Source organism: Mastigoproctus giganteus, chromosome 10 (assembly GCF_048544385.1).
Source record: "Mastigoproctus giganteus isolate SK-2022 chromosome 10, ASM4854438v1, whole genome shotgun sequence".
Taxonomy (NCBI): domain Eukaryota; kingdom Metazoa; phylum Arthropoda; class Arachnida; order Uropygi; family Thelyphonidae; genus Mastigoproctus; species Mastigoproctus giganteus.
The window spans coordinates 156,866,882-156,890,235 of NC_143584.1; the positions used below are offsets into that span (position 1 = coordinate 156,866,882).

Consider the following 23,354-nt stretch of genomic DNA (forward strand, 5'->3'; position numbering starts at 1 on the left):
TCCTGAGCTGGATATCATCATTCTTCTCTCTCTCTTTCTCTGGGTAACTCGGGAATTTTTTTTTTTTTTTTTTTTTGGCTAGTGCAGCATAAGTTTCAGGCTTCCTTGCACCATATGTCTAATAACAATTGCACATTTATGAGTTATTCTGCTTCCACTGTTAACCCACCATCACTCATCTCTCTGAATAAATTGCACATCTACTCCTGTGGCATCTCGATGGTATTTTCTATTATTATGAGACCTTTTTTTTTTTTCATTTAATTCCAAAATTTGAAGTCCTGTATTCCCCCAGGGGCTCACATCTGGTGAGCATGGGCTTGGCGCACCTAGAGTCCTGAGCTGGGTATCATCATTCTTCTCTTTTTTGGTGATTCTCTCTCTCTCTCTCTCAGGAATTTTTTTTTTGGCTAGTGCAGCATAAGTTTCAGGCTTCCTTGCACCATATGTCTAATAATAATAATAATAATTGCACATTTATGAGTTATTTTGCTTCCACTGTTAACCCACCATCACTCATCTCCCTGAATAAATTGTACATCTACTCCTGTGGCATCTCTTAGATGGTATTTTTGTTATACAATTTAATTTTTAATATTTTTTTATTGAATTGGAAACTGTATTTTATTCATTAGTATCGTTAATTTACACAATTGTTAGTTTATCCCATTACTCAATCAGTTGAAAGTTTATTTTAGTTGTTCTTTTATACCACACTCCCATCTGTTTTCCACTTTTTTTTAATCCTGCAAATGTATATTTTAATATACAGTTTAGAGAGAAAAACACACCAATGGATTTGCTGAGATAAGCATAGAGTCCATAGGTGCAGGAGATACTGCTAGACAGCTCACCTTTGATGGGTTTATGGATAGATATATTATTGTTTCTGGATGAGTCTACACTGAATAACCTCTTTTAACCTACAGTAAATTGGAAAAAAATGCAAAATAATTTATCACTTAGAGAAAATTGGTGGGGAAAAGGTATATAAGAAAATATAATACTCCATCTCTAATGCAGAAAAATAACTGAGGTTAAAAAAAAAAGCAGAGTCTCTCATATGCCACATGGGAGACACAGAGGAATAAAAATCTTTTAAGATGTGTTTATTTACTTGAAAAAAGAAGTGACTAAAATTTCACTCGTGTAGAAAACTATATTCTTAAATAACTAGAAAATTTCAGCTCCATTTATTGTATAGTAGGAAGTCATGAGAATGTGAATTTATATTCATAATTTTTGAAGGAAAAGTCTATAGAGTCCTTTTTTGGAGTTAATGATCTTTTAGAATTGCAGTGTTATCACAATGACTTGCTTCATATTGCACTAGCAACATAGTGCCTTCTTTAAGAAGAAAGAATTCTGTATAAAAGTAAGGTATCAGATGTTTTTGTGGAGAAACTGTGCCTTCCCCAATATTGAAACACTGCATGAATAAAGCCACATATGTAAAATTTCTTCTTATTGAAGAATGTTATACACCTTAAAGCAATATGGCTGCCTTAATTGAAATGTTGATACATAAAGAAATCTGTGCAGCTATTTGATTTTCCCATAGAAATTCATCAGCAAATTCAAGCCAAGCTTAGCATTGTCTAAGAGTCGTATTGAAAGCATTGTCTAAGAGTCATGAGTCATATCCAGGACACAAGTTTGTTTTGGTGCAATCAATTCAAACACAGCTGAACCCTGCAGCACATCCGTACTGCCAGTTTCACACAATGATCATTATAGCATTATGGATTGTAGTTGTTTTTCTCCCCCATATATTTTTGACTCTGGCTTTCCAGCTTTCATTTGTTTGGGCCTTTTAAAAATCAATGGCAGGGAACTGATTTGGTGGTGACAATGAAGTTAAGCAGTATTTAAATCTGATTGAATGGTAATGTCCCCAAATTTTATTGTAGAAAGGAATCTGCTAAAAATATGGATTCTCAAACTAAAATACCTTATTTATTATTTTTTAATTATGTCACCTAATATCTGTATGGGGCAACATTCGTATATCAGCCTTTCAGAGCTTATAATGTGGCACTGAATAGATATTTCTCTGAGAACTATTCTTTCTTATTCATAATGCTATAAACACTATAAAGATAAAATTACTAAAAAGAGTTATACGTGATAAGGAAGATTATGGGAAGACTTTGGCTGAAAATGCAAAGAAAAGTAGCAAAGAATTCTTTACTTATGTTAACATCAGAAGGAAAGGGATGAATAATTGGTCCACTGAATTTGAATATTCAGTAATTGGATTTCAGACAAAAATCCTTCATGTCTTTATTATTGCAGATAAAAATTCTTCATGTCTATAGATACATGCAAAATAAATATTTTGCCTACACATGCAGACATGAGGAAATCATGGTTCTTGTTTATACTCTAGCATTACCACTAGGTCAGAGGTCAGAGTACAATTAATTATTTCGAAGATGAATACAATCATTAATGTATTTATCAGTCATGCAGGCTTGAACTGTAATTCACTCAAATGTGTGTGCAGTACTGTCTCTCGAACTTGACCACCTAGCTATGTTGGACCTTTTGAAGAAGTTTTTATTCTAACTGAAGCCAAATTGCTTTATGATAACTGAGAAGAAAGTGGAAGAGAAATTGTTGATGCTAAAAGTAAACAAAATACTTGGGTCTGATGGGGATCTATCCAGTTACATTACAAAGCAGCAAGAGAGGTAAGCAAACCTTTGGCCATAATTATGAGAACATCCTTGGATTCATGGGAGGTTTCTATGGACTGAAAACATGCAAATGCCTCTTCTTTTCACAAAAGAGGGTGAAGTAAGTAAGTACATACCCATAAGCTTGACACTCTGCCAGGGAAAATAATGGAGTCAGTTGTTAAAGGGAGTAATGCAGGGTCACCTTGTTAGGTACATAGTTATTTACAATTTTTTATCTGACATATCTGATTAACTACTTTGAGTTAGTTACAAAGGAACTGGATGAAAAAAATAATTTTAGCATCACATACTTAGATTTTAGCATAAATTTTGATACTGTTCCACATGGATGACTACTATACAATTGGAACAGTGTGGTGTTTATGAGTATTGATAACCACTCCCTCTCCTGCTGCTAATCTTCATGGACTAATGTTAGTGGTGGAGTCCCTCAGAATTAATGTTGGTTCCCTTACTGTTTTCATTGTTTATTAATGATATGAAAACCAGAGGGAATTAAGGTCTATAAAGATCTGAATGGGAATACTGAAATAAATGAAGGCAAAATTTTTACTGTTATAAGTTTGCTAGAACCAAGCACTATAAATTCAAATCACAGAGAAAGAGATTTAGACTGAATTGTAGAAAGTTATCTTTTAGCCAGTGTGTTGTTAATTATTGGAAGAAGTTACGTCCATGGATAATTGAGCTGATGGTTTTGGAAAATTCAGAGGTCAGTTGGATAGTTACCTGTGTGAGGTGGGAAACTCATAGGTTGCTTAGTGTGTGTGTGTGTGTGCACCGATGAGCCAAAACATTATAATCACTTACCTAATATGATGTTGGTCCTCCACCTGCAGCCAAAGCAGCTTATACCTGGCCAGGTATGGACAATACAAGATTTTTGAATGTGTCCTGTGGTATCTGGTACTAACACATAACCAACAGATCCTTTAACTCCTGTAAGGTTCGTGGTTGAAACCCTGCAGATCGGAGTTGCTGTTCCAACACAAACCACAATGCTTGATGGGATTGATGTCTGGGGAATTTGGAGGCCAGGGCAATACCTGGAAGTCCTCCTTGTGTTCCGTGAACCAGTCTCGAACGATCCGGGTGGTGTGGCATCGCGCATTATCCTGCTGAAAGACGGCACTGCCAAAGGGGAAGACCATTGCCATGAAAGGGTGTACCTGGTCAGCAGTGATGTTTAGGTCTAAAGTGTGTTGATGTCTAGCGGCACCAAGGGATTCCCCCATCTTCGCGTTGCTTACATTGTGGGTGTACCAGTTTTCTGGGAAAGCCAGAGATTTAAAAGTGTGTGTGGGTATTGAATTTGTGTTATGTCGTGTACTGTTGTTCATCTGGTCATTTAGCTGCTAGATCCCTGCTGAGGCCCACCTGCGCATGGGCCGTAGTTCACCTGCAGTTGCTTCGATTTGCATAACAACTCACTGGTCATGATGTTTTGGCTCATCTCTCTCTGTATTTTTTTTTTTTTTTTTTTTATTTATTGGTTTTGCTATGCAGCAAAAGCCTTGGCTTTCTTGCCATCATATGGCTAAATCTGTATATCGATGTAGGCATATCATGTTTAATGTCTGAGTTTGCTGATGATAGCAAGATTAGCAGGATGATTAATGACAATAATCAGTAGTATACTACTCCAGGATTTGGACAAATTAGGCAAATAAGTTGGACATAAGATATAAGGTAAGGTTAGCATTAGCATTAGTGGAAGCACATGATGCAAGAAAGCAAACTTATGCAGCATCAGCCAAAAAAAAAAAAAAAAAAAAAACCCCTCTCCCATTCCATTTCACACCTCCGTTTGTTCCAAATACCTGTCCAGCCAAGCCTTAAATTTATTTAGGCTATTGATTTCCACAACAAAGGATGAAAGTCAGTTCCACCAAACAACTACCCGCTGGCTAAAGGTAAACCTCCGCACATCTATTCTACATCTGTCTTTCCTCAATTTGAATTTATGCCCTCTCAGGTTATTATTCTGAGCAAGAGGAAGAATCCCATCAGCATTGAGCATGCTCAAACCATTCAAGGCTTTGTACACCTCAATCAGATCACCTCGCAGGTGCCTAGGCTCCAGACACTGTAATTTGCAAAACTTAAGCCTTTCTTCGTAAGAGCAACCCTTTGTTTCATTCACTAATCTTGTTGCCCTTCCCTGTACTCATTCCAACGGCTCTACATCCATCTTAAAATGAGGCCTCCAGACCTGTATACAGTACTCAAGGTGTGGCCTAACCATTGCCTTATACAAGGTGATAATCACCTCCTTATCCCTGCTAGAAAAATTCCTGTATATCATTGACAAGACACCATGAGCTACTCTTCCAGACCATCTGCACTGCTCAGAAAACTTCATATCTGCCTGCACAATTACCCCCAGGTCCTTTTCGTTCTCTACCACTGTCAGTATAGTACCACAGATTTGATACATTACTCTGGGGTTACTCCTTCTTATATGTAGTACTTTACATTTGTCAATGTTAAACTTTATTTGCTACCTCTCAGCCCATCTGCTGAACTTTTCTATTATCCTGTTGCAGCAGTGTACTGTCATTAGTGTCCTTAACAACCCTGCCAATCTTCGTCTCATCTGCAAAAGCTTGATATACCGTCATCAATATCATTCATAAATACAGAAAACAACAATGAACCCAACACTGAACCCTGAGGGACTCCACTAATAACATTAGTCCACGATGAGTAGTGACCATTGATTACCACTCTGTCTTCTCCCACTCAACCATCACTTTATCCATAGCAGCAATTTGCCTCCAATGCTACACTGCTCCAATTGGTTCAGAAGTCTTCCATGTGCAACAGTATCAAAAGCCTTTCCAAGATCCAAATAAATGATATCAAAGTTATTCCCTGCATCCAGTTCCTTTGTGACCACAGCATAGTATCCAATCAAATTGGTCAGGCAAGACTTTCCCTTAACAAAATCATGCCATGTCCGAGCTAGAATTCTTGTCTAGATGATCCTGTAGTGCTTCTTTTACCAGTGCCTCAATTAATTTTCCTGGAACAGAAGTTAAACTAACAGGTCTATAATTACTTGTGTCACCCTTTGATCCTCCTTTGTGGAGTTGGGATCACATTTGCACGTCTCCAGTCCATGGTTACCTCCCCCTGAGTCCAAAAAAGTTCTCATAATTATGGCTAAGGGTTTGCTTAGTTCCTTTTTCTGCCTCCTTTAATATAATTGGATAGATACCATCCACCCGAGGTGCCTTTTTTATGTTTATCTTCAACAATTTCTCTTTCACTTTCCTCTCAGATATTACAGAATCATCTAGCTCACTGCCAGAGTTCAATTCACCTCTGGCATTCCCCTCCCTGAATAACTCCTGATGTGTGAATGTAGATGCAAAATACTCATTTAGTTTGTTAGCCACCTGAGCAGGATCATCAACAGTTGAACCATCAATATCCAGTAGACCAATCTGATTCATCCCTTTCCTTCTAGAGTTTACATAGCTAAAGACCTCTTTGCTGTTTTTCTTTGCATCCTTTGCCAAAGATTTCTCATAATCTGCCTTTGCCTGCCTAATCTCCTTTGTGACTTGGTTACAGACCAGCTTTTATCTGTAATAAGCTTCCATGTCACACATTAATTTATATGTATTCCATGCATTTTTCTTCTCTGCCATATATCTCATTAGTTCATCTGACATCCGTTTAGGCCTAAACCTTGAACAATATTTCTCAGTTGGTATGTAAAGCCTAGTAGCTTCCAAGATTAATTCTTTGAATGCTTCCCATTTTGAATTTGCTGTTGGTAACATCATCAGTTGGTCCCACCGTATAGAATTTAAATACTGTCTCAGACTACCGTAGTTGTCTTTATGAAAGCAAAATCTCTTCCCTTTACCTCTTTGAGTAAATCCCACTTCAACACACTGTGATCACTGCCACCTAGTGGTTCCTTTATCTGCAGATTCTTAATGCATGAAGAATCACTACTGATAATCAGATCAAGAGTATTACTCCCTCTAGTTGCTTCACGAACATGCTGATGTAGAAAACAATCATCCAATAAATCTACAAAAGCCTTGCTAGTGTGTGACCAACCCACAAATTCCAGTCAATATCTGGGAAATTAAAATCTCCCATTATAAGACTCTCTGATTTACTGGCCCACTTTATTTCCCTGTACAGTTCCTTATTATACTCATCAGAGTCATTAGGCCTATAACACACTCCTACTCTCAATTTTGATCTCCCGATGCTTATATCACACCAAACTGACTCGACACTGCGCACTATCCAGCAATGTCGACTGGCTTCACTTCCTTGGCTTTTATGCCAAGCAAGTGAAGCCAGTCGACCTCCCGCTTCCCTTCCTATCCTGTTTATCCTTCCTTTACACATTGTACTCCCCAAATTCCCATTCTACATTCCTTATGTCTGTATGACACCACATCTCTGAAATCCCAACAATATCTGCCTTTGATGTTTTGAGCAATACTTCAAATTCATCAAATTTATTTACCAAACTCCTAGCATTGGTGTATATGTAAGTATGCATGCACCTGTTCCTATTCTTAGCTACTCTAACACAACCCATGTGTTTACTTGTACCACAATGACTCCCAGTAGTCTCTGAAATACCCTGCATCTTGTTTTCCAGGCTGCTTCTCATTCTAATAGAAGCAGCGCAAGAATCACTTTCACCTCCGCCAGTGGCTACTGTTAATCTATTAATCCTTGTATCCCCCCCCCAAGCTAGCAGTTTTCTGACCCATCTAACACTACTTCGATAGCATCAGCAAATATTCTTGCACCCTTTCGAAGTGTATCCCATCCCTGTAGAAGCAGTCTCTCTTGTTAACAAGTACAGACCAGGCTGAAAAAAATTTTATCCCTTGAGCCTTGCGCAGTCCTTCCAGGGCCGAATTGATCGACCAGGCTCTCATCATATACTCCCTCCTATCGTGTCTGGGCAGAATTGCAGACACTTTCAAATTCAACCCTAATTCACGGCTTTTTTTCAACAGTGACCTGTATTTGTTAAGTAATTCTGCCCATCTCCTACTCTTAATATCATTAGTGCCAACATGTATAACAATATCACCTTTTGTGCCCTTAAAAGATGATATCCGCTCTACAGGTTATGTCCAACTTATTTGCCTAATTTGTCCAAATCCTGTAGTAGTATACTACGGATTAGTGTCATTAATCATCTTGCTAATCAGTAGTATACTACTCCAGGATTTGGACAAATTAGGCAAATAAGTTGGACAGTGGTAGTTGAGATTGATTAATATTTAAAAATGCAAGAAGCTTTATTTATTAACAGTAATCTCACAATAACATAACAATTAGCTAGCATCACACTCAAAGTAGTGAAGAATGAAAAATACTTAGCACTAATTGTACAGTCCAACATGAAGTTATCTGTGCAATACAGACAGACTGCTAGGACAGCTCCATGGAATCCTGTCAATGATGTACAGGAATTTTGCCAGCAGAGACAAGAAGGTGCTTATCCCATTCTCTAAGTCAATGGTAGGCTTCATCTTTAATACTGCTTACAGATATTAAGCTTCATTTTAGAAAGGATATGAGTCTATTGGAAAGGGTAAAAAGAAGATCAGGGAGATTACTCAGGGACACAAAAGAGTGCTCTTACCAAAGAAGAGACTCAAGTTCTGTTAATTTTAGCATTTGAAAACTAGGCATCTGTGAGGCTTGATTGAAGTGTTTAAGGCTTTGAATATATTGAGTAAACTAAATGCTGATGGCATCCTTACTCTTTATTTGAAAACACACACAGGGGGATATAAATTTAAATTAAAAAAGGATGGTTGTTGTAGAATTTGGTGGCTTGAATAAATTTTAAGGAGGATTAGACCACTTGAAGGGATAAGCAAGTGAAATGGTTTTTTTTTTTTTTTTTTTTGCTGATGCTTTTAAGCTTGCTTCCTTGCATTGTGTTGCTTATGCTAAGATCAGATACTAATTGGCAAATATATTTCATTAATATCTTTTAAAAAAGCAAAACGTTATTTATTTTTGTTATTTTTTTACACTATGAATGACTTGAATGTTACTATCCAGATTTTCTTAGCTAAATCATATGATCTCAGTGGGGAGTGCCAATAAAGTCAATATAACGTATATGAAAATGAATTGTCAATGAAGCTAACATAACATATATATAATGATTTAATGTTTTCTAATTAAATTTTTCCTGTAGTAACAAGAGCATAATTGATTAAAAAAATAGAAATTTTTACTAACACAACAAATAAAAAAGTATTAAGGAAAGCAATGCACAGAGATAGAAACAAAACTTTTTCAAAGAGCACTTTCTGTTTGTGTCAGTAAATTGCTTATTAATAGCATGTTTTTAGATTTTTTTTTTGATGTTTATGTGATTATAACAAAATATTGTGAGTAAAGAACTAACTACATACTGTTCAACATGATGTATTAATGTATTCAGACAGTCAATGGAGAAAATCAGGGATCTAATGGTAGGGATAAATAGCAGTGATACTTTGTTCTGAGTAAAGTAGAATTCAAACAATCATTCAGTACACTGATAATAACTGTAAAAGCTTTAATACTAGTTGGAATTATTGGTTGCCCTCTTTTTGTGTGATTCATTCTTGTCATTAGAGCTCTCTGATCATTCACAACAGTGATTTCTAACCTATTTTAGGATGGCTATTCATGTTCATAATTCAAGTTTTTCAATCCAGTATAATATCTTCTAAAATTATAAAAATATTGATGTATGTTTTAATTAAAAAAAAAAAAAAAAAAAGATTATTTCAACCGAACAAAGCTTACAGCTTGCAAGATGCATATCATGCACAACTGTTGCACAATTGAAGAAAGTGCAGTGGCCCAGTCATGTGCATTATCCCTCTATGAAGGATACCTTTTTAGATAATGTGGCCCACTTGTTCTTTAATGCAAACATAAAAATATTCAATTTTTATGATACAATGGTTTCAACTATTTCATTCAAGCTTTTTTTTTTTTTTTTTTTTTTTTAAACTTTATCTTGAATTCCAGAGAATCCATTAATATATATTGACAATACAAATTTGGTTCACAACCCGTAGGCTGAGAAATGCTGGTTGACTGCTAATAACTGGCTGATATATTATTGGGGAGTTTATTAACTTTCCAGTTTATTTTTGACAAGGTTCAGCTCAAAGCTTAAACTTCTTTTAGAGATAATGCCAATTTGACAACATGGATTTGGGTTTAATTCCAATGACAGCAGGCTTCTCTACAAGAGAAGATATATCCTAGATTTTTTTTATTGTTGTTTTTATAAATATATTTAATTTTCAGTGAATCTTATAGTAGTAGTGGTGACATGTGATGCAAGAAAGCAAGTGTATGAGCTTATGCAGCATCAGCCAAAAAAATCACACCATTCCCTCCAAATGCCTGTCCAGTTCTTCCTTAAATTTATTTAACCTATCAACTTCCACAATGACAGATGGAAGTTTGTTCCAGCAATTAACCACCCACTGGCTAAAGGCAAATTTCCACACATCTATTCTACCTCTGTCTTTTCTTAATTTGAATTTATACTCCCTTAGGTTTGTAATCTGAACAAGTGGAAGGATCCATCAGAATTCAGCGTGCTCAACCCATTCAAGGCCTTATACGCCTCAATCAGATCACCGCGCAGGTGCCTAGTCTCCAGCCACCGCAATTTGCAAAACTTAAGCCTCTCTTGGTAAGAGGATCCCTTCATTCCCCTCACCAATCTTGTTGCCCTTCTCTGTACACGCTCAAGCAAATCTACATCCTTCCTAAAACGAAGCCTCCAGACCTGTATGCAGTACTCAAGGCATGGCCTGACCATTGCCTTATACAGAGGGACAATCACCTCCTTTTCCCTCCTAGCAAAATTCCTATATATCATTGACAAAACCCCATGACCTTCCTTGGCAGCCTGTCTGCATTGCTTAGAAAACTTCATATATGACTGCACAATTACTCCTAGGTCTCTTTCATTTTCTACCACCTTAAGTGTAGTACCACACAGTTGGTACATTTCTCTGGGGTTACTTCTACCCATATGCAGTAGTTTGCATTTGTCAAGGTTAAACTTCAGTTGCCACTTCTTAGCCCATCTGCCCAAATTATCTAGATCCTGTTGCAGTAGCACACTACCGTTACTATCATTAACAACCCTGCCAACCTTTGTATCATCTGCAAACTTTGATACTAAGTCTGATATATCTTCATCAATATCATTGATAAATATACAAAACAACAGAGGACCCAACACCGAACCCCGTGGGACTCCACTAATAACATTAGTCCACGAAGAGCAGCACCCATTGATTACTACCCTCTGTCTTCTCCCACTCAACCATCCTTTTATCCATTGTAGCAACTTACCCTTAATACTATTCTGCTCCAATTTGTACAGTAGTCTTCCATGCGCAACAGTATCAAAAGTTTTCCTGAAATCCAAATATATGATATCAAAATTATTTTTTGCATCCAGTTCCTTTGTAACCACATCATAATATCCTATCAAGTTTGGCAGACAAGACTTTCCCTTAACAAACCCATGCTGTGTCTGAATTATTGCTGCAGTCTTGTCTAGATAATCCTGCAGTGCATCTTTAACCAGTGACTCCATTATTTTACCCAGAACAGAAGTTAAACTAACTGGTCTGTAATTACTCGTGTCACCCTTCGATCCCCCCCCCCCCTTTGTGAATTGGGGATACATTTGCACATCTCCAGTCTGTGGGGACCTCCCCTGAGTCCAAGGATGCTCTCATAATTATGGCTAATGGTTTGCCTAGTTGCTTTGCTGCCTTCTGTAATATAACTGGATAGATCCCGTCCACCCCAGGTGCTTTTCTTATGTTTAACTTCAACAATTTCTCCTCCACTTTGCTCTCAGTTATTACTAAATCGTTAAGCACCCTGCTACAATTTGATAACCTTCTGCCATTTTCAAACCTTAATAACTCCTCATGTGTGAATGTAGATGCAAAATACTTATTCAGTTTGTTTGCTATCTGAGCAGGATCATCAATAGTCGAACCATTGATATCAAGTGGACTCATCATCATCATCATCATCATCATCAGCCATTTTCAATCCACTGCAGGATGAAGGCCTCTCCAGCAACTTTCCAGTTCCTTCTGTTTTGAGCACTGGACATCCATTTACTACCCACAAACTCATGAATTTCATCTATCCATCTCTGCCTTTGTCTTCCAGGTTTTCTTCTAGCTCCTCTTGGGTACCATTCTGTTATTTTCTTAGTCCATCTGTCATCATGTCTTCGAGCTATGTGTCCTGCCCAAGACCATTTTAGTTCTTTAGTTTTGATAAGAATGTCCTTTACTTGAGTTTGTTGCCTAATCCATGTGTTTCTCTTCTTATCTAACAGTCTGATTCCCAATATGATTCGTTCCATTCTTCGCTGTGTAGTTCTCAGCTTCTCCTCCATTCTTTTGGTGAGTGCCCAAGTTTCACTTCCATAAGTCATGGTGGGGAGTATACATTGGTTCATTATTTTACGTTTCAGACAAACTGGGATATTGCTCTTCAGTATGTGACTATATTTCCTGAATGCTATCCATCCAAAATTTATTCTTCTCTTGACTTCCAGCCATTTATCATTATTACAGCTAATAACTTGTCCCAGATAAGTATATGACTCCACCTTTTCAATTACTGCTCCTTCAATCATTATTTCCCTTTCTGTGGCATACTTGTTCATCATTACTTTTGTTTTAGCCATATTCATCTTTAGTCCAAAATCCTTACTAGCTGTGCATAACTGATTAAGATTTTCCTCTAATTCTTTGGGATCATGGCTTATGACCACAATGTCGTCTGCAAATCGTAAATGGTTTAGGTACTCTCCGTTCACATTGACTCCTTTCTGCGACCAGTCTAATCTTCTGAAAGCTTCCTCAAGGGCAGCAGTAAACAGCTTCGGAGATATTGTGTCTCCTTGTCGAACTCCTTTCTCAATTTTAAATTTCCTACTGTCTTTGTCTAGTCTAATAAAGGAGGTAGCACTCTCGTATATTTTCTTCAAAATCATAATATATGGGGTATCAATGCCTTGTCTTTCCAGTGCCCGAAACATTGCCTTATGCTGTATGGAGTCAAATGCCTTTTCATAATCCACAAATGCCAGGCATAATGGTGTTTTATATTCATTTGCTTTCTCCATTAGCTGTGATATTACGTGAAGGTGATCCATAGTTGAGAATCCTGTCCTAAAGCCAGCTTGCTCTTTCGGTTGATTCTCATCAAGTATTCTTTCTAATCTGTTAGTAATAACCCTTGTGAACAACTTGTAGATGTGGGATAACAAGCTAATTGGTCTATAATTTCCAATTTCTGATTTATCTCCTTTCTTATGCAGCAAAACTATGATTGCATTATTCCACTGCTTAGGCGTCAAGTGGACTAATCAGGTTCATCCCCTTCCTTTTAGAGTTTATATAAGTAAAGAAAACCTTGCTGGTATTTTTAGCATCTTTTACCAAAGATTTCTCATAATCTGCCTAACCTCCTTTGTGACCTGATTATAGACTAGCTTATATCTGCCATAGGCTTCTGAGTCGCTTGATAATTTATATGTATCCCATGCATTTTTTTTCTCTATCACAAGTCTCATTAGTTCATTTGATAACCATTTAGGACTGAACCTTGAACAATATTTCTTAATAGGTATGAAACTTTTAGTAGCATCCACAATTAATTCCTTGAATGCTTCCCACTTAGAATTTACTTTTGGTAACATCGTCAGTTGATCCCACTGTACAGAATTTAAAAACTGTCTGAGACCACTGTACTCACATTTACGAAAGCAAAAACCCTTTCCTTTACCCCTGATGGTAATTGTATCTTTAAGTAAATCCCACATCGGTGGGGTGCCTCCATAGCCAGGTGGGAAGGAGCAGCAGAGCGTAGCACACGCTTCTTGATTAAACCGGGGTTCGCGCCCATCACCACCAAATACAGAGGATGCGGAAAGGTCAGGGAATGATCACCGCATATACCCTGAGCAATATGGCCTTAGTCGCTAATGCTCCAAACAACAACAACCCACATCAGTACACTGTGATCACTGCCCCCTAGTGTTTCCTTTACAATTTTATAATGTTTAAATACATTATATAATTATGTATTTAATTATTAATCTTCCACTTTTAAAATGTTGTATATTGAAAGTTTTATATTGATTTTTAATGATGTAGCAAATTAATGTGCATGAACTATTAAAAAATTCAAATGAAACTTTCCTCCTATTTTTCATGTAGTATTTTCTACCAGCCTGCAAAAATTATGCAACAGTTTAAGCAAACATATTATATTTCTGTGATAAAAGCATATAAGGTAATTGTTATTTTATATATAATAGGTTGAATATTTTGAGGACATTCAATTAGAAGTAGATATTGTCTCGTCTTGTGACATCACATATAACATAGTTTACAACTGGACATTGATATCAAGTGATAGACAAGCTGTTTCCCAGATACCTTCTAATAGATTACAGCAACGTCAACTTCTCTTAACAAGTGCCAACCTTTCTCTGGGAAAATATTATGTTTATATGAAAGTAGGTAATATTTATTTTATGAGTAATTTTTTAATTTCATATCTATGGGCAAAATTTGTATTGTGAAAATAAGCTAGAAATTGGTTAGTGTTATTCATGACAGTTTTTAATGTAGATAGTGTTTCATTTTAAGAAGATATTGTGTATTAATTTTCATAAATTCTTGAAATTTTTGTTATTTTTAGTTAGGCCTTTCAGTTCAGTGTTCCTTCTTCCCATATTAGCTTCCTTCTCAAATGCTTTCCCTCATATACTACTCCTTTCTTAGGGAGTTTGATGGGGGTTTGATGGCACATAAGCCAAAGTAGCTTATGTGCCATCAAACCCCCATATCAACAATAATACTCCTTTCTTCCCTTCTGTACCTAATCTCCACTTCAAACCTCTTTCCCTTCCCTTCTTTTGTCTGCTGGGAGGGAACTCCTCCCCTATTTTATTCCTCTTCAGCAGCATTTTCAGGCATTCTGGCTACCTGGAAGCAGCGATCACCTGGACGACTGCCTCCAGGTACTCGTCCCTAGCAGGAGGGCAAGATCTCCCCTACTAACTGCACGCCCTCCTCCCTGGGGAACTAGTAGTAGTAGTAGTAGTAGTAGTAGTGGCATGTGATGCAAGAAAGCAAGTGTATGAGCTTATGCAGCATCAGCCAAAAAAAAAAGTTCCCAGGGAGGAAAGAAAAACTTGTATAAGATAAAGAGAGGGAAGGAGAAAAGAGGAGAAGCACTATCCCGGCCTAGGGAAGCCCCAATCCAGGATGGATTGCTAGAATAACACAAGAAAAAAAAAATAATAATAATATAATAAAATAAAATAAATAAATAATAATAAATAAAATAAATGAAAGTTAGCGCTCTAGACCTTTGACAATCTCTTGGCCTTCTGCCCACCAAAAGGGTATTTTTTATTTCTCTCTCTCTCTCTCTCTCTCTCTCTCTCTCTCTCTCTCTCTCTCTCTCTCTCTCTCTCTCTCCTCTTTCTCTCCAGGGTCGGACTAGAAAGGGTGGACTCCCTGCCCTAAGGAGTTTTTTCCCCTCAAGTGAAAGAAGGGAATTGGAAATTTCATGAAAATGAACCCTGTTTTTCTTCATTCGGTGAACGGCTACTCTGTCAGCGCAAGAGAAGTGAAATTACATTTGCAGCTCAGAATGGAATTCAAACATTGAAACACATGACATTTTATGTTGAATTTTTCAGGCGTTGTGTGATAATGAAAATTCAATTTTTCTCTGGAAATTTTTTGATGATATCAAATGCATATCAAGGAAATATTGAAGTATTCAATAACAATTACTTACAATTTCCCAATCCCTCACTACGAGTAACGGATTGTTCTCACAATCTGTTACTAGCTGCGCATTTTTTTTTTTCGTTTGTACACCAGTGAGATGCATGTGAAGTTCCTTCGATATCAGTTTTCGATGTTTATAACGCAGCTACGAATAGAAATACTTTCTTGAAATTTCGTAAGAAGATCAAATATACATCCATGAAACTACTGTTCCGATTTAGTCCTCTAGAAACAATTACAATAAAGCGAACTTTTTTTTTTTTATGAAATGCGCATTGTAGTGATCAGTTTTACGACAGTTTTTTCCTTTCTGCTTCCAGTAGATGAATTTCCTTGATTTTTTTTTTAGTAGATAATACATATTGAAGAAAGGAAATGCAATATTTTAGTTTTTCAAAACCAATTCGTTGCAATTCTTTCGTACAACAATTACGAAAAGCAATAAAGCTACTGTTGTGAGTGAGCCATGCAAATTAGTGTTCGCAAGTAATGATGCTCAACTGTTTGTTTTCCCCGAAAGTTGTTTACAGTTTCATTTTCTCCTTGGATCACCTTGGTAACGCTAATGACGTAAGCGTGACCAGTCAATTATCTCTCTGCGTGCGTTGATTCGTTTTAGCCAGAGGCGCCGAGCTGACGCGCGAATTTTGAACTAATGAAGTAACGCGTTTTATTTTCAATGCTTGGATCTTGTTTTGCCGACATCAAAATTTAATAAATTGAAATGTGATCGTACATTTTTGCTGTTTTAGAGTGAATTAATAGTTTTTGCTGAGCGCTAAAGGTAGGAAATCAAAGAATATACTTCTGTTTATGTATATTGAGAGTTTCAATTTGGAAAATTGAGTAGAAATTATGAAAATTATTAGTTTTCTTCGGGGGGAGCAACTTTCGAGTTAGGGTTAAAAATTAGACAAAAACAGGGCGGACCAGGCTCGGGTTAAGACGGACATTTGTTAAGGCTATAGCTGCCTTAGATATCTCTGATGAGCCTAAGCAAAATAAATTGAAAGCCTTCTGGAAAGGATTTACCATTCTAGATGCCATTAAGAACATTCATGATTCATGGGAAGAGGTCAAAATATCAAAATTAAAAGGAGCGTGGAAGAAGTTGATTCCCACCCACATGGATGACTTTGAAAGGTTCGAGACTTCAGTGGAGGAAGTGACTGCAACTATGGTGGAAATTGCAAGAGAACTGGAAGTGGAGGCTGAAGATGTGGCTGAATTACTGGCATCTCATGATCAGCCTTTAATGGATGAGGACTTGGTTTGGGTAGATGAGCAAAGAAGGTTACTTCTCGAGATGGAAGCTACTCTTGATGAAGATTGAGTGAGCATTGCTGAAATGAGAATGAAGGATTTAGAACACAACCATTTAGCCTAAATGGTTGTCAGATGAACTAATGAGGCATATGGCAGAGAAGAAAAATGCATGGGATACATACAAATTAACACGTGACACGGACGCCTATGATAGATACAAGTTGATCTGTAACCAAGTTACAAAGGAGGTTAGGCAGGCGAAGGCAGATTACGAGAGATCCTTGGCAAGGGATGCGAAGAAAAACAGCAAAGAGTTCTTTACTTATGTAAACTCTAGAAGGAAGGGGATGAATCAGATTGGTCCACTTGAGATCGATGGGTCAACTGTTGATGACCCTGCTCGGGTAGCTAACAAACTAAATGAATATTTTGCATCGACATTCACACATGAGGAGTTATTCAGCGAGGGGAATGCCAGAGGTGTATTCAATTCTAGCAGTAAGCTAGAGAATCTTGTAATAACTGAGAGCAAAGTGGAGGAGAAATTGTTGAAGATAAACACAAGAAAGGCACCTGGGGTGGATGGGATCTATCCAGTTATATTAAAGGAGGCAGCAAAGGAGGTAAGCAAACCCTTAGCCATAATTATGAGAGCTTCCTTGGACTCAGGGGAGGTACCCATTGACTGGAGATGTGCAAATGTGACCCCAATTCACAAAGGGGGATCAAAGGCTGACACAAGTAATTATAGACCTGTGAGTTTAACTTCTGTTCCCGGAAAATTAATGGAGGCACTGGTGAAAGAAGCACTGCAGGATCATCTAGACAAGACTTCAGTTATAGCTAGGACACAGCATGGTTTTGTTAAGGGGAAGTCTTGCCTGACCAATTTGATTGGATAATATGATGCAGTCACAAAAGAACTGGATGCAGGGAATAACTTTGATATTATATACTTGGATCTTAGAAAGGCTTTTGATACTGTTGCACATGGAAGACTGCTGCACAAATTGGAGCAGTGTGGCATTGGAGGCAAGTTGCTGCTATGGATAAAGGGGTGGTTGAGGGGGAGAAGACAGAGAGTGGTAATCAATGGACACTGCTCATCGTGGATTAATGTTATTAGTGGAGTCCCTCAGGGTTCAGTATTGGAGCCTTTATTGTTTTCTGTATTTATAAATGATATTGATGATGGTATATCAGGCTTAATGTCCAAGTTTGCAGACGATACGAAGGTTGGCAGGGTTGTCAAGGACACTACTGACACTATGCTGCTGCAACAGGATTTGGAAAGGTTGAGCAGATGGGCTTCGAGGTGGCAAATGAAGTTTAACATTGACAAATGTAAAGTACTACATATGGGAAACAGCAACCCCAGAGCAGCGTATCAACTCTGTGGTACTACACTGACAGTGGTAGAGAATGAAAGGGACCTGGGGGTGGTGGTGCAGGCAGATATGAAGTTCTCTGAGCAGTGCAGACGAGCTGCAAGAGTAGCTCATGGTGTATTGTCAATGATATATAGGAATTTTTCTAGCAGGGATAAGGAGGTGATTATTCCCTTGTATAAGGCAATGGTCAGGCCACACCTAGAGTAGTGTATACAGGCCTGGAGGCCTCATTTCAGGAAGGATGTAGAGCTGCTGGAACGAGTACAGAGAAGGGCAACTAGATTGGTGAATGGGACAAAGGGGTTCTCTTACGAAGAAAGGCTTAAGTTTTGCAAATTACAGTGTCTGGAAACTAGGCACCAGCGGGGTGATCTGATAGAGGTGTACAAAGCCTTGAATGGTTTGAGCATGCTCAATGCTGATGGGATTCTTCCTCTAGCTCAGAAAAATCACCTGAGAGGGCATAAATTCAAATTGAGGAAAGACAGATGTAGGATAGATGTGCGGAAATTTGCCTTTAGCCAGCGGGTGGTTGGTGGGTGGAACAGACTTCCATCCCTTGTCGTGGAAGTTGATAGCCTAAATAAGTTTAAGGCTCAGCTGGACAGGTATTTCGAACGAACAGAGGGGTGAAGTGGAAGTGGTTATTTTTATTTATTTATGTTACTTTTTTTTTTTTTTTTTTTTGGCTGATGCTGCATAAGCTTGCTTTCTTGCATCAAATGCCTCTACTAATGCTAATGCTAATGCTAAACACTATATTGGCTTACTTGATATAGTAGTGGCAGGCTTTGAGAGGATTGATGCCAATTTTGAAAGAAGTTCTACAGTGGGTAAAATACTATCAAATGGTATAGCATGCTACAGAGAAATTCTTCGTGAAAGGAAGCATCAGTCAGTGAGGAAAACTTATTTGTTGTCTTATTTTAAGAAAGTGCCACAGTCACACCAACTTTTAACAGCATGTAGCCTTACCATTCAGCTACCTTAAACAGCAAGTAGCCCTACCATACAAGGCTCTGAGAGTGATTAGTAAAATGAATGAAGGTGTAATTCTTACTGTTCTAAAGAATTCCAGAACTAGTGGTTATCAATTCAAATTTCAGGGGTTGAGGTTTAGATTAGATTGTAGGAAGTTTTCTTTTACCCAGCGAGTCATTAATAGCTGGAAGAAGTTGCCCTCACATGTAGTTGAGGCTGACATTTTGGATAAATTCAAAGGTCAACTGGATAGTTACCTGTATGAAGAAAGAAGCATATAATTTCTGTTTTCTTATCTACTTGTTTTTGTTTTTTTTTTTTGTCAACCCAGCAAAAACCTGTGGCTTCCTTGCACCGTATAGTGAATACTATTACTGTTACAAAACTAATAGTCTTGTCCATTTTGCACTATACAGAAAATAGTTAAGAACATGAAATTTTAAAATTGTGGATGCATGTGTATTTCTGCTTATATATTGTGTATGGAGGAAGAAATATGCAGCATTTTTATTAATTCTGCTGAAAATTAAAAAAAAAATAAATTGATTTTAGAGCTTTGTTTTCCACTTAGTATTCTGTTTGGTATATTTCTAGCAGAAGTGTATGACTGCAATATGTATTGAGGGAAAAAAAGAAAAAAAAAAAAAAAACTTATTATTTTTCATCAACTGAATCGCTTCACAAAAATAATTACAAGAATTATTATGGCTAAAGAATATGCCTTTTCAGAGTTCTTGCATGTTTTCAGGTAATTATTCTGGGAAAGACCTAAAATAATCCTCTCAAAGGTGAGACTAAGCTTTGTTTAGAAAGTTTAGAGATAAGAATAACTGGTGTATTTTCTTGAACTAGAATGTCATGAACACCACTTTTTTTTAATCTATAGGATTTTATTTGTTGTTACTTCTAAAAAATGGATTAAATAAATAATGCCACGTCTAGGAAATGGGTTAAACTAATGATGATTCCACTTTTAGGAAACAGATTAAACTAAGTGCCACTTCCCTCTAGGAAACTGAATGAATCAGAGGGACAATTAACTTGATCAAAAAATAGGAGCATCATTTCTGAGATGCCACACATGCTGAGTTGAAAAAACATTGCATGCTTTAATCTGTCGGGTTCTTTTATATAATTACTCTATGAAAATCATAAAATATAAAAAGGGGAAAAAAATGCCAATTTGTTTTATTGCAGATCATCTGGCAGGTCTGCAACCAATGCTGGGTTAAAATAAAACTCTTTGGACAGTGCATTTGTTCACATCCAAATATGCTTCCCTTCTTTGGGCATGATGTAATTTGTTGCTAAGGCTTGTATCTCCCTGAGAATAGAAGCTTGTGACACTGGTGAAAACAAAATTCCTACATTCATTGTTACTGACACTCAAAATGTTTGAGTTGGCACTAGGGATTGCATAACCGGTTTACCAGTGAACCGGTAAATGGTGGAAAATATGCCTCAATAAAATTACTGGTAATTCTTTACTTTTTACTGGTATTTTGGTACAAAAGTTTCAGAGTTACATCCAAATGAATAATCAAAAGACTTCCTATGCCAAAAATATGTTTCCTATACTCTGTTATTTCTGAGGGACTAGATTGCATACTACCCAACACAAGTAACAATAAGCCTAAGGCGCATTTAGGGCTAGAGCCTCAAGCTGCGAACAAATTTAGACTATGTATATAAAGTGCTTAGCATCATAATACAAGGCGCCTCCGTAGCCAGGTGGGAAGGAGCAGCAGTGCGTAGCACACGCTTCTTGATTAGACCGGGGTTCGAGACCGTCGTCACCAAATACGGATGATGCGGAAAGGTCAGGGAATGACCACCGCATAACCCGGAGCAATATGGCCTTAGTTGCTAATGCTCCTAAAAAAAAAAAAAAAAAACCAAACCAAACCAAATCATAATACACAGCCATTTCTGAATAAACAGAAAATTTTTAAGGTGGCATCGTTTTAGGTTATATCTCATATTGTGAATACCTTCACAACGAGTTGCCATGATATTGCACTACTTCGAATAAGTAACGCTTCACCTAAGGAGAAGACTAATGTTACTTATTCTCAGATAGGTACCAGACAGATTCTCAGATTCTCAGACAGATTATATACATAGTCTAAATTTGTTCGCAGCTTGAGGCTCTAGCCCTAAATGCGCCTTAGTCTAAATACATCATACACCATCAGGCATCTCTCATATTGTGGAGTTATTCTTCATAACTGTTTTTGCCATCATTGCATCACTTGGGTACCTACCCACTCACTGAAGAAGGGCCAAATAGCCCTGAAACAGTGCTGTCTGGGTGGTGGTACCTATCTGAGAATAAGTAACATTAGTCTTCTCCTTAGGTGAAGCGTTACTTATTCGAAGTAGTGCAATATCATGGCAACTCGTTGTGAAGGTATTCACAATATGAGATATAACCTAAAACGATGCCACCTTAAAAATTTTCTGTTTATTCAGAAATGGCTGTGTATTATGATGCTAAGCACTTTATATACATAGTCTAAATTTGTTCGCAGCTTGAGGCTCTAGCCCTAAATGCGCCTTAGTCTAAATACATCATACACCATCAGGCATCTCTCATATTGTGGAGTTATTCTTCATAACTGTTTTTGCCATCATTGCATCACTTGGGTACCTACCCACTCACTGAAGAAGGGCCAAATAGCCCTGAAACAGTGCTGTCTGGGTGGTGGTACCTATCTGAGAATAAGTAACATTAGTCTTCTCCTTAGGTGAAGCGTTACTTATTCGAAGTAGTGCAATATCATGGCAACTCGTTGTGAAGGTATTCACAATATGAGATATAACCTAAAACGATGCCACCTTAAAAATTTTCTGTTTATTCAGAAATGGCTGTGTATTATGATGCTAAGCACTTTATATACATAGTCTAAATTTGTTCGCAGCTTGAGGCTCTAGCCCTAAATGCGCCTTAGTCTAAATACATCATACACCATCAGGCATCTCTCATATTGTGGAGTTATACTTCATAACTGTTTTTGCCATCATTGCATCACTTGGGTACCTACCCACTCACTGAAGAAGGGCCAAATAGCCCTGAAACAGTGCTGTCTGGGTGGTGGTACCTATCTGAGAATAAGTAACATTAGTCTTCTCCTTAGGTGAAGCGTTACTTATTCGAAGTAGTGCAATATCATGGCAACTCGTTGTGAAGGTATTCACAATATGAGATATAACCTAAAACGATGCCACCTTAAAAATTTTCTGTTTATTCAGAAATGGCTGTGTATTTTGATGCTAAGCACTTTATATACATAGTAACAATAAGCTTATCAAAGTTATTCCCAGAAGCGACAATGGTGCAAGCGCACCTTGCACAAATGCAGCTGTTCCTAATGCACTCTACGTAGAGCTGTATTTGGACAAGTTTCTGTTTTATCCTTGAAAGTAATTTGCTTCACTGATAAGTAAAATAAAAAAACATTTTTATTTTTAGTGATGAATAAAAATTCGCCATGGCATTACTTCAATCACACACAAGGAAGAGACACAGGTGGCTGTATGCAGTACTCAAAATCTATCAGAGCAGTAGGTGGGAGTACTAGTGGACTGCATAATCACCTCCAGTGACATCATAACATCAATTTTGACATCATAACATCAATTTATTGAAACGAAAAGCAGAAGAAACAGTTGAAGGTAATGCTAGCACAACTACATCCATTGAATCTCATAAAAAAATTACTACTTTTTTCAAGAAAATGCATGATGACTCTCTTCTGGCTGTAATATCTCGTATGACTGCACTAGAGGATTTCCATTCTCAAAACTTTGTACATCTGAAGATTTGAAAAGACTCTTTATCTGTAAGTGGTTACGTAAATATTCCAAAGTCACCAAACTCAATTAAAAATGTTATCAAAGAATATGCACAAAAAATTCACGAAGAGTCTAAAAGAAATATCAGAGTGCAAACTTCACGGAGAATCATTCAGTGTAACATGTGACGTCATGGACCTCGCTAAAAAACCGTTGCTACATGAACTTTATTCTGCATACAAATGATAAATTTTTGAAATCTTGGTTTGATTTGCATATATAGATCTCTGTGCGCTGAAAACTGTGTTGAATCATTAGAAATAAAATTAAATGAATTTAATGTT

General features: G+C 37.3%; 1 protein-coding gene across 1 annotated transcript in view; it reads left to right on the forward strand.

Moving 5' to 3' along the window:
* Nucleotides 1–23,354, forward strand: part of LOC150079403 (polycystin-1-like protein 1) — a 445,550-nt gene that overhangs the window by 10,123 nt on the left and 412,073 nt on the right. Inside the window, exon 4 of the mRNA XM_090383053.1 lies at nt 14,089–14,289. Coding sequence (XP_090239179.1) covers nt 14,089–14,289 — 201 coding nt within the window. The remainder of the gene's footprint in view (nt 1–14,088; nt 14,290–23,354) is intronic.